This window comes from Megascapheus bottae, chromosome 5 (genome assembly GCF_031878675.1).
Source record: "Megascapheus bottae isolate mThoBot1 chromosome 5, mThoBot2.hap1, whole genome shotgun sequence".
In the NCBI taxonomy this organism is placed as follows: domain Eukaryota; kingdom Metazoa; phylum Chordata; class Mammalia; order Rodentia; family Geomyidae; genus Megascapheus; species Megascapheus bottae.
In genome coordinates, this window is record NC_143513.1 from 38,785,833 (window position 1) to 38,798,853 (window position 13,021).

At 38.3% G+C, this 13,021-nt stretch overlaps 1 protein-coding gene across 2 annotated transcripts in view; it reads right to left on the reverse strand.

The window, feature by feature from the left end:
• Ccdc146 (coiled-coil domain containing 146) overlaps positions 1-13,021 on the reverse strand; it is a 104,367-nt gene that overhangs the window by 90,814 nt on the left and 532 nt on the right. For both annotated transcript variants that reach the window (XM_090332918.1, XM_090332917.1), the window contains exon 2: positions 1,001-1,164. In XM_090332918.1, the coding sequence (XP_090189044.1) occupies positions 1,001-1,153 (153 nt within the window). In that variant the 5' untranslated portion in view covers positions 1,154-1,164. The remainder of the gene's footprint in view (positions 1-1,000; positions 1,165-13,021) is intronic.

Below are 13,021 nucleotides of genomic sequence, written 5' to 3' on the forward strand. Positions count from 1 at the left end.
TGAGAATATTTTAGCGTTTTGTTTTGGTTTTGCCTAGGGCTTGAACTCGGAGTCTAAGCACTGTCTTTGGACTTTTTCCTCAAGGCTACTGCTCTGCCACTTAAGCCACAGCACCACTTCTGGATTTTTTTTTTTTTTTTTTTTTTTATGTATGTGGTACTCAGGAATTGAACCTGGGTCTTCATGCATGCTAGGAAAGCACTCTGCCACTAGGCTATGCTCTCAGCCTAGCTTATTATTTTTTTAAACATTTTTTTTCCTTTGGTTGTGCGACTTGAACTCTGGGTCTGGGCATTGTCCCTGAGCTCTTCAGCTCAAGGCTACCACCCTACCCCTTGAGCCACAGCACCACTTGCTAGCTTTTTTTTTCATTGTGACTATCAACTTTCTTAAAATGTTTTATTCAGAATGATGTACATTAAGTTTAATGATCTGGAACTCAGAAGAGTGCTAAGCCATTTCCTGAAGGATAGCTCCTAAACATGAGAAATTAGCTATTGCTTAGGTAGTCAGTTTTTAAATTTATTTTTTAAAACTCACTCTCCTCATACATGGATATTTCAGTTGTGGTTTAAAAAAACAAGAGTATTTACCATATTCTCTCCTTTGCTTCTTCATGGAGAGGAAGCAGTAGATTTCAGTGTTTTACAGCAGAAATGAAGTAATTATACAAATTTATGTTCTGTCATTAAATGAAAATTTTTAGTCTTCATTTGATGAAAACAAATGCAGTATATACAATCAAGAAAATTCTTTTCAGAATTATACAGTAAGTGCTTTGTAGAAAAAGCAGCCTCTGTTTTGTGTTAACTGAAACAGAGAAGTTTGGTAATTTTTATGATTTTTTTTGTGTTGGGCGAAGGGGGTTGAACTCAGACTTTGTGTTTGTTAGGCAGGTACTCTACAACTTGAGCCACACCTCTAGCCCTTTAATATAAAGTTTTAACCAGATAATGATTCAGCTTTTACTATAGTGATAAAATTAAAATAAAAATTGTACCTCATGCAGAGAAATGAAAGCTGGTGTTTCAGATAACTCAACCTTCCTCTCATCTCGAAAGTTTGTTGTGGGCATGATGGCATAAGGGAGGCCCGTCCCCTCTTCCTCTTTCTCTTCCTCTTCCTTTTCTGTATCCGTGGTATCATCTTCCATTTTTCACAATTCTAAATAGAAATTACTACACAGTCAGCTATTTAGCAGTGTCTTCATTTGTACATATATTAATGAAAATATTAAAAGTTAGCAAAAATTCAACAGGAATAAGCTGCTCTGAGAAACTGTAAGTCAAGAAAATTAGCTGAATCTCCTGCTATAACAGCCCTCTACCACTTAAGCCACAGCTCCCCCTCCGGCTTTTTGCTAGTTAATTAGAGATAGGAGTGTCAGACTTTTCTGCTCAGGCTGGTTTTGAACTACAGTCCTCAGATCTCAGTCTCCTGAGAAGCTAGAATTACTGGTGTGAGCCACTGGTATCCAGCATACCTTTTCTATTCTACAGTCCAAAGAATATTGCGATTACAAATAATTTGCTTAATTTCTCAGAAATAAAATGCTAGTAAAGCTGGGCATGGAGGCCCATTCCTGTAACATTAGCATTTAGGAAGCTGAAGTACGACGGTCAGGAGCTCTAGGACAGGATGAGGTCCAAAATGAGTCCCTGGATCAAAACCTTAACAACAGAAACAGAAAAGAAAAACAAAAGGCTAATGCTGAACCAGTAAAGTAACAATAATTCACTCGAATTATTAGGCTGTCCAAAACGGAGCTCTCAAGGGAATTAAAATGAAGTTCTTCTGTTATTAGTGTAGACAAATGTGATCGCCAGCTTTGAAAAAATTTTCTGCCTCCAAATCACATCAGCAGGCCAGCTATATCACTGGCAGACCCTAATACTTGTATGGCTGCTTGTTTAAAATAACAAGAGAAATGTACTATAAAACTTATCAAAATATAATCTTTCCTGTCAAAATATTTTATTTACTTAGGAAGTAAAAGAGGATACTAGCAATATAGGAACACAAACTTGCAAGTTGCAAGAAAATATGCTGATGTCATATGTTATGCAATAAAACAATAATAATATCTTGATTGATCATAAGATTTTTTGGCTTATTTTCTACAAAATCACTTAAATTTATACTTTTTGCAACTTCATGCTCAATTGGGACAATTTAAAGTAATGTCCATTGCTTTTGGAAAAATACAAGATTCCAAATAATTTTGGGCAGTTTTTAAAAAAGTTCTGAGATGAATATTTTCTGCAGATGCATCAGGCAGATGGTTTAGAATAGTCATAAGCCATTGGCAATGTTTAGATAGATTTCTGAAAAAAATCACTTCAAAATACATAAAATCTAGAGCTTTAGAGAATATTCTAAGATGTTTAACTTTACTAAATCCATTTCATTTATGAGCTTTCTTTTTATAAAATAATCTTTGGTTGTACTGGGATCTGAACTCAGGGCCTTGTGCTGGCTGGGCAGGCTTCCCACTGCTTGAGCTGCACCCTTCCTCCTTTCTGTTCTTTATTTTTTCAAGTAGGATCTGTTTTTCGTCCAAGGCTTCCCTGGACAGTGATCCTCCTATCTACACTTCTGACATATTTGTGAGCTTCTGAGCACAATTTTAAATGTAAATTCATTGAACATTCATTTTATAACTTATAGAAGCTATAAGAGAATCTAAAGGTGGCTTGATTGTCACTTGTGGCCAATCTGCTCCAAAAAATTGCTTATGAATTCTATTGCTGAATTACTACAAAGGGAAAATACAATTAATTATTACAAAGGGGGAAATTTTTTTAAAAAAGTCCTTCCTAGTTATTTCCTTGGGTTCATATAAAAAGTGTTCTTTACTCTCAAATACAATGCTCCTGAAATTTAATTTCTATCCCTAAATGCAGTGAATACTTAATTTGCAATGTTGTAGCTTTTAGAGTTGGAGGTATTAAACTCTGAAGCATGTAACTACCTTTCTGGTATATTTTGTTGCAAACTCTATTTGCCTTTATTTTGGAAAAATTTACCACAAAATTTTCAAACTAAAACATTCTACATGCATGCCAGTAATTCTTGCTCTTAGCAGATACCACAGGGATAGGCTGACTTTGAATCTTGACTCTCTAGATTTCAACCTCCTGAATAGCTAAGTATAATTAGAGGCATGAGCCCCAGAACCTGCTATTCTTAACTGTTAAAGAGACAATTATTTTATATATATTTAAAAGAATAATATAGTATCTATCAACTATTTTCAATAAATGAGCCATTTTCGATTCATGAACAATTTTGTTTTATCTCCAATCCTTCCCATCTCCATTGTCCTGATAGTGTTGAATGAAAACCTAGAAACTCAAACTTAATATATACTGAAGAATTTCATAGTATTATGCAGAGCTAGATCTCATTCCTTTTCATAATTACATAATATTGCTTTGTGTATATGCATGTATTATTCAAATAATTTATAAATGGATAGAATGTTTCCAGCTTTCTACTATCATAAAAATGCTTTGAAAATTCAGGTTAAGTTTGAGGCAATTTTCTCAAAGCAATATATCTTTCAATATGGTACCTTCCCTTCCCAGATGGGGCAAAAAGTGAAGGACTATCCGAAAAATAACCTAAAGGCAGGATGGGATGGAGGCATGATTCAAGTGATATACCTGCCTAGCAGGAACAAGGATCTGAGTTCAGACCTCCAGTAAAAATACAAGGAAAGAAGGAAGAAAGGAAGAAAGGAGGTAGGGAGGGAGGAACGGAAGGAGGGAGGGAGGCAAGAAGAGAGGGAGGGAGGGAGGAAAGACTGAGTTGGAAAATAAGAAAATACAACAGAGGAAAATACAAGTCTCATACATATTAAAACCTTAAATACTGCCAGGCACTGGTGGTTCATGCCTGTAATCCTAGCTAAGCAGGAGGCTGAGATCTAAGGATCAAGGTTCAAAGGCAACCATGGAATGAAAGTCCATGAGACTTTTCTCTCCAATTAACTGCCAGAAAACCGGAAGTGGCATTGTTGCTCAAGTGGTAGAGCCCTAGCCTTGACCTGAAGAGCTCAGGGACAACAACCAGGCCCAGAGTTCAAGCCCTAAGACCGACTGACTGACCAAAAACAAACAAACAAAAAACCCTTAAATACTAATTAAACTTATTAAATAATTGGAAGGAAAAGACTTATGAGATAGCAAAGCTTAATGGGTAAAACAACCAATATCTGAGGGATTCCAAAGCCTGTCCTTAAAATTATTATATGGCACGTAGGAAGGTTAATCGAGAGCTACAAATGAGCCAGTGAAATAAAGTGTTGAGCTACAGTGATATAAATGAGAGAATGTTTATAAAATATCTTAAATTCTTCCTGTGGGAAGACTACAGCACTGTCAGGTGTAGGAACTCTAGAGATTCCTGGAGCCAAAATACCTAAATCAATTAAGCAAATATCTTCAAATCCTTTTCAGAAAGACCATTCAAGGAAGCAAATAACTTAAAATCTTCAAAGGGAGCAAAGCAAGGAAGGGACATACTAGTTATGACCTTTTCTTCATTCAAGGAAAGAAAAATTAAGACCAGATGAAAAGTTAAATGAAGCAATTTGTGTTTGTCTTGGTGACACTGGGGCTTCCACTGAGGGACCTGAGCTTGATAGACACTGTCTCTATCATGGAGTCATTCCTCTTGTCTTCAGATTGTTTCCTGCTTGTGGCCAGGACAGCTTGGATCACGGTCCTCCTAGTCAAACTTTCTGCACAGTTGGTACTGTAGGCCATCACATCCAGCTTTGTTGGGTGAGAAGGATTCTCATCAACTTTTATCCTTGGCTGGCTTTGAGCCATGACCCTCCCAATCTCTGCTTCCTGAGTAGCATAAAGGCGCATCTTACCATACTTACCCAGGTGAGCTTTAAAAGTCACTTGTAGCTTAGAATTAAAGCTTTTATCTGTAGGTATTATGATCCATTCAGTTGTTCTAAAGGACAGTTATTTCTGTTGCCAAGATGCCGGTGACAGAGGGAAGAATAGTTCAGAAAGTCCATGCATTTGGGCTAGGAGCCAGTCACAGTGCTTTGGGTAGGAGAATCCTTGGAAGGCACAACCAGGTATGGACTCTGACTTCAAGAGGCTCAAACAGTGGTGGCAAAAACAAATTACTCTCCAGAGTGTGGCCTAGTGGTAGAGTGCTTGCCTAGCATGCACAAAGACCTGGGTTCCATTCCTCAGTACCACATACATAGAAAAAAGCCTGAAGTGGTGCTGTGGCTCAAGTGTAGAGCGCTAGCCTTGAGAAAGCCCAAGGACAGGGCTCAGGCCCTGTGCTTAAGCCATAGGACTGACAAAAAAAGAAAAAGAAACACAGAAATCAATCAAATAATAGTAGATATAAATGTTCAAAAACTATAAATGCAATAAATAGGTGCATGAAAGTGTGGAGTGCAGAAATAGGATGGCCATGCTTCGCACAACTCTAGGGGTGTCACAGGCATAATAAGTACTGCAGGGAAGCAAAATGTGAGGGATGAGTCTGGAAGATGAGAACTGAGCCAAAGCTTTGCTGTAGGAGTCTGAAAAGAACAGAATCAGGCCTTCTAGAAAGCGGAAGACATGAGCTTTTTACACGCAGAGCTTTTTGGGACACATAAATAAAAAGCCTCAGTCCTATATTAAAAAAAGGCCCTCTGATTTTTACACCTCACCTAAAAAAAGCCAAAATAAGAAGCTTCACAAAGAGTAGTTAACCAATGTACATTGCAGAGTTGTTATTTTGTAAGACAAATACTACTTCCTCTTCTTTAAAGTTAAATAGATACATTTTGGTTTTATTTTGTACTATTAAGGAAAATTTGCTTAAGAATTGGAGGAATCAAGCACACACACACACAGAAAATACCACACACACACACACACACACACACACACACACACAGAGGTAATACTTGCTCCAGAGAATGAGGCAAGGATACACAATGCGATTTTCTGATGCTAAGATGGTAATGCTCCAAGAAAGACATTGATGGGAACCATGCTGGTTTTCAATATTACTGGTCACTAGACATACATAAGTTTTGCTCATTATAGGGATTTAGTCTATGATGTAAAAAATCAAGCACACATATAACTCTATCATTCTTTGTAACTAAGCTCTTCTAACTGCCCTGCATACACTAGCACATTCTCTTTTCCCAGGAGTCCACTAATGTACAAGCTGAATAGATGACCCCCCCCCTAAGAGAATTGTGCAAAAATTCCATTCTAAGACCACACACATATAAGAAAATGCTTTGACTATGATCAGATAAATCCTTCTCAAAATTGAAGTGTTCAGAAAACAAGGTAGTTTGAACTCTCTAATCACACACACACACACTACAAAACTTGGACAGGAAGCTCTGGGTGTATATGTAGTAGTTAAAGCAAATGTTTCCATGTTGGTTAAATCTTAAGTCATGTGCAAGTATAACCAATGAGGAATCTATTATTTGACTTGATGGTGGCCACAGAGAATATCATGCTGCCTTCTAGAATGAGGCCCTCTCCACGATGGAAGGGGTTTTCTCTCCTTACTACACTATTCTCTTGTCTGCTTTTCTTTCAGTACTCCCACTATCCCCCCCCCACAGATCCAATAAGAGTTACCCGACCTTCTCTTCAAAGTTGTTTATATATTTCCCCATTCCTCTTTGAAAGAGACATTGCCAAAATGAGCCCATTGCCAAAATGGGCTGAATGTATGAAGTCTAAGTGGAGAAATACCATATATGGGAAAGAAATGTCATATAAACATTACACCCACTTGGTCACCTTTATTAGCATGAACACATCTCTGCCCAGTGGTCACCCTGGGCCCTGTAAAAATAGCTTTTTAGAATTTAAACGAGCATTTCCCTCATAATAGTCCACTTCATCCTAACAACCACCATAAACCACAATAATTATCCCCATTTTGTAGATGGGGAAGTTAAAAGTGAGAGAAGGTAAAGGATTACCTTTTTATTACATGATACCACATTCAGGCTCTATGGTGTTCGCAAAGCCCTTTCCACTTTGCTTCCAGTAACAACAAACAGTATCATTTCCAAAGTATCAGGCCAGAACTCCTTTAACAAAAGGCAGGCCAAGGCAATGTAAATCAATTAGCCATGAGCAGTGAGTAGGGAGGCAGTCCACTAGGTGGTAAGACTGAGCAAGGGAAAACAATAGGCTACAGAACTTGTTGCTATAGTGACAAACCAAAGGAAAGCCTACACAAGTACACAGTATGGCAAGAACACTAGCTGCCTATCTGCAACCTTCTGCAGTCATCAACAAGTCCTGTCAGGCTTCAGAGATTCAGAGTGCTTAAAAGGCCCTATAAATTCCCCTAATTCTCTCCAAATCATTTAGTAGTGAGCAGAGGCTGAGTCTCAGGTCCTGTAGGAGGTCAGGGATGCCTGAATAGATCTCAAGATGACAATTTTCCAGCAGGTCTGTGAAGCAGACTTTCTATATGTCTGAGTGCAATTTCCAGATGTTAAATTTCACTGTCCTCCTTACTTAACAAAACAGACAACAATAACAACAAAGTCGGCGCTGGTGTCTCAGGCCTGTACTCCCAGCTACTCAGAAGGCTGAGATCTGAGGATTATGGTTCAAAGCCAACCCAGGCAGGAAACTCTGTGAGACTCTTATCTCCAATAAACTACTCAGAAAAAGCTGGAAGTGGCACTGTGGCTCAAATGGTAGAGTGCTAGCCTTGAGTCAAAGAAGCTGAGGGACAGTGCCCTGGCACAAAGTTCAGGCCCAGGACTGCCAAAAATAAAGTTCTCTTGTTCATTTCTTCATGTATCACTGTTGTCATTCCACTTATAGGCAAATGCACATAATGTGTTTATAAGTGCATCTGCACACATGCATATGAAATGATTGATTTCTCAGTTTGTTCAGGTTAGGATTAGAGCAGCAGCTTCCAAGATCTTGAAGAATCCAAACCAGAAGTCCTTCCATATCATTTCATTGCCTAACAGGGGAATGTTAAGTAGATATGATGAGAGAGAGTTATCACAGGTCTTAGTGTGTCTCAATTGGCCTTGAACCCCTATCCCTCTCATCTCTGCCTTCTAAACAGCTTAGATTATAGGAATAAGCCACTGTTCTTTTAAACTAATTATTATGGTTAGGATATGAAGTGTCTCATTTACTGAAGGCATGTTCCCTAGCTAGTAGTGCTTTTAGGAATGCTGGGACTGTGAGGCACTGACTGTGCTAATGAGTCAATTCACCTGTGAGTTCACACTGACTGGTTCACTACAACAGGGATCAGGTTCAAGAAAGTAAGTCCCTGAAGCCTCCTTAAGAGGTATGGCCTGCACTAGCGGCCTCGAGATTCTCTTTAAACCCCCCCTCCTCTCCCTCTCTCCCTCTCTCCCTCTCTCCCTCTCTCCCTCTCTCCCTCTCTCCCTCTCTCCCTCTCTCCCTCTCTCCTCTCTCTCTCTCTCTCTCTCTCTCTCTCTCTCTCTCTCTCTCTCTCTCTCTCTCTCTCTCTCTCTCTCCCCACCCCCTCTCTCCCCTCTTTCTCTCTCCCACCTCTCCCTTGGAGACATAGTCTTGCTGTGTAATCCACACTGGTCCTGAACTCTCAGTCCTCCTGCTGCTTCAGAGCCCTACAGAAAAAGATGACAGCTTGTTGCATTACATGACAGCCCCCTTCTTGTCTCCCTCTGCTTATCTGCTGTGAAGTACATTGCCTTGTTCCTCCACCTACTCCCTACCATGGCCCAGAAGCAGTACAGCCAAAATGGCTCTGAACTGACCTTTCGAAACCATGAGACAAAATAAATCTACCTTCCTTTAAAGTTATTTTTTGTCAGGTACTCATCAACGGGTAACAGTCTAGCTAACTCTAATTATTCATTTTTGATTTTTGATCATCATAGTTTTCCCATATTAATGATTAGAGATTTTGCTTCTCTATTCATGTGGAATATTGTACTGTTGTTTTCTTTTCCGGCAGTAAGTTTGTTTGGCTTTGTTATCACAAAAACACTGGCTTCATAAAATGAATTTGGAAGCATTCTCTTTTAATTTGGAGAGGTAACACAGAATTCTGAAGAGTTCAGCGAGAACTTTCTCCTTTAATATATGCCTGGTAGAAATCACCTGCAAAGCCACCTGCTTTACAGGTGGAGTTTATTTTTATAATTTCTTTTCTAAATCACTTTTCATGCCCAGACAATGTGTGTCTCTACCACAAACTGCAGAGATCCTCAAGAGACCCATATGGTGTATGAACCACAGTGCAGCAGAGAACTCTAAATACAAACACAGTGGCTTCCAACCTGCTGGGGTAAACTACAACAGATTGTCAAGAAGACTAATCTCTTCTTCTATGTATATCTAAGGATACTGGAGTACTGGGGGTGATGGTTCTTCATTAGAGATTGTGGTGATCTCATGGCTGTGGTTTATCAACTGTGACCGGTTGTTCGTCCTGAGTGGAAAAGAGGACTACCCCCCAGTGTCTTGAGCATTGAAGTGGGATATTTGACTATTGTGCAACACCTGCCCACAGCAGTAACAACAACAAAAAAATCATCACAACCTCACTCCCCCTCAGTCTTAAGTGATCTCTGAGAAATTCCCAACTTCCAACAGGAAGTAAAGATCTCCAACTAAAATCTTGGACCCAGGTAGGTAAGCTACAACAGAGAAATGAAATGCATAAAGCACAAAGCAACACATTTCTTTCAAAAGCCAACAACTATACAGTAAAAGATTGCGATACAGTAAATGATCGTGAAGAGGGACAAATTTCAAGAAAACCTCATAAAAGCAATGATAGTGATTGACTACTAAAACAAGAGATGTATGAGCCTCTGAATAACTTCATAAAAGATACAAATAAAAAGCAGGGTTCAAAGACAAAATATAGCCAAATGAAATATGACAATACAGAAATAAAGATAAATTCAATAAATACACATATAGAACTCTTTTTAAAAATCAAATTAAAGAACTTAGTAACCCAGTTTAAAACTCATTTCTGAGCCCAGCTTTGTTTGGGTCAAATTTTCTTTTGAAGACTCTTTCTTGCCCCCTGCTGTCCATTTATTGAACAGAAATCATAAAATATTCATGGGACATTTACATTTAGATGGCAAGAAATCCTCCTTCCATCCCATATTTACATTTAAACAATAAGAATGTTTTGACCTTATAGGTTAGTCTTGGTGAACAATATTTGTAATGGGAAACGTTTTATATTTTTCTTATTATAAATGTGGACCATGTTCACTGTTGGTGACACATAAAAATATAATTTAATGGGCCGAGAGTTTGGCCTAGTGGTATAGAGTGCTTGCCTAGCATGCACGAAGACCCAGGTTTGATTCCTTGGTACCACATACAGGGAAAAAAGCCAGAAGTGGTGCTGAGGCTCAAGTGGTAGAGCTCTAGCCTTGAGAAAGTCCAAGGACAGTGCTCAGGCTCTGAGTTCAAGCTCAGGACTGGAAAAAAAACAACAACCTCCCCCCCAAAATATAATTTAATCTCACTGCTTAAAGATAATAATTATATTCAAGTTATATATATATATATATATCCTTTTACAATTGCTTTGGAGCAATAAAATTTTATATTTAATTTATTATTATTGCTACAGTACTGGAAACATGCTACACAAGTCTGGTATTTACTCTTCATTTAGCATTATATTATGAAATATTTACAATAATGTGGATTCATCTTCAAAATACATCTTTTAAATGGCTGCATAATATTTCAAATCTGTAAAATCCTTCTTTGGTGACATGTAAATTGATGCAATGATTTCATTTTATAAGGAGAGATAGAAAACAAAATATCTTGACTATTTCTAACTTTATGCTTACATTCTCCAAAGCACAATTTCAGGGTCACAGGCACACATATTTTTAAGACTTTTCATGTTAACGAATGAAATGAACTCTAAAAAATTTATATTAGCTGACCCTCCTTCCAGAAGCTTGTTCATAACTACAGAGAAGGTTCTTTAAAACTGACCAAGGAAAGCTGGACCTGGTGGCTTACAGCTACAATCCTAGCTACTCAAGAGCCTGAGATCTGAGGATCGAGGTTCAAAGCCAGCCCAGGCACTAAAGTCCATGCGACTCTTATCTCTAATCAACCACTAGAAAACTGGAAGTGACGCTGTGCCTCAAGGGGTAGGGAAGTAGCCTTGAGCTGAAGTGCTCAGGGACAGCACCCAAGCCCAGAGTTCAAGTCCCACAACCAACCAACAAACAAACAACAACAAAAAAACCCAAGGAGGTAAAAATGCCTTCCAAGTAAGCTCAGAATAAGGGCAAAGATGTTATATCTGATTCTCTGTGATTCTCTTGTTCTTCAAAAGGAATAAGGTCAGATCTCTTAATCTTGATGTTTTGGGATCTATATCCTCATTTATAATAAAAAAGAACTGTCCTGTGAGCTGTGTTTTGTTATGATACAGTGAGATGATGCATGTGATAATGAATGCATGTTTTTAAACTTATGCATTCATACATGTAGAATATATAATATTTATTAGTTACTATTACAGACAGACTTGATGCTCATTAGACTGTCAATACTCTATACCTTGTGTCAATCTTAGTATTAGTCATGTTCTCAATTTTAACTTCACACAATCAGAAAAGTAATATTGGTGATTAAATTTATTGGAAAGGTCAAATAACAATTATACCACCTAAACTATTATGACTCAGCTGTCAATTCCATTCACTTAGTTTCCAGAAATGAAAGCTTAGTTACAAACAAAATTATTTACTAAGGATTTGTATTTTATCTAAAAATATCTGGCATCTGTATAGCCAGTGTTCTTTCACAAATTTCTTTTCAAAATTATGCTTGTTGGTTGTCATTTTAAAAAGTCTGAAGCTCAGTCTAAGTAATTGTGGAGAACATTATTCACTCACAGGACTCTTGCTGAACCTATCCCTAGTTTCCATTCAAGAAAGAAGTATTTGGAGGGAGAGAGGGCAGAGAGGGAGGAAGCGTGAATAGACATCTTAAAAATATACTGAATTTTAAAAGGCAACAAGCAAGTGACTAGCATTTGCAAGGGCCAGTCAGGTCTCTCTGCCTATCACTCTAGCTATCACTATAGCTTCCAAGAATTCTGGTCAATTCTGAAGGCATCTTGAATTCTGTTTCGACATTTGAATTTTATAAATGTGACTATTTGTAAGTAGACAGCTACTTACATCTAAGGAATTCAGGAAATGATTTATAGGCAATTGTAGGGGCCAAGAGAGGGAGAGAGATCAGACAAATAAGAGGAAATAAATATGCCCTTCTTTCTCTTTTCTTCTGCCTATAGAATAACAGACTGCAAAAGGTAAAAAGAGACCTTACAGAGTTACTCACTGCAATCCATCTTTAACTTAAAACAAGAAACAGTCCATGTGCCCCCCCTCTTACCCCAAACCTGCAGGTTCTTTCCACATACCAAGATGTATCTCCCTCTCTTGCCTCCTCTCCTTCCTTCTTTCCTTCTTCCTTTTTCTCTAAGATTTTATTTTTGTCCCTAAATCATTTAGCTAAAAAAAAAAATCAAAGCTCCTCTCAAAACAAGTTCTGGTCTGGTCTCCTAGCTTTCTTTTGGTTACTTAGAATATCCGCACTATTCCTAAAATAAGAACACAATACGTTTCATTACAATTTTGTGGACTGCACTACCACCCATTATCTTACATGATCCTCACAAAAACCCTATGAGGCAAATTAAGAAAGGTATTATTGCCCTCATTTTATGAATAGCCACTAAAGCTCAGAGACATCCACACACTGACTTAAGATAGGTTACAGTCAAATGCTATTTGGGGGGGGGGGTGGAGGGTCGGTTGTGAGACTTGAACTCTGGGCCTGGGTGCTGTCCCTGAGCTCTTCAACTCAAGACTAGAGCCCTACCTTTGAGCCACAGACCCACTTCTGTTTTCTAGCTGTTAATTGGAGATAGGAGTCTCACGGTCTTTAGTGCCCGGGCTGGCTTTGAACCTTGATCCTCAGAT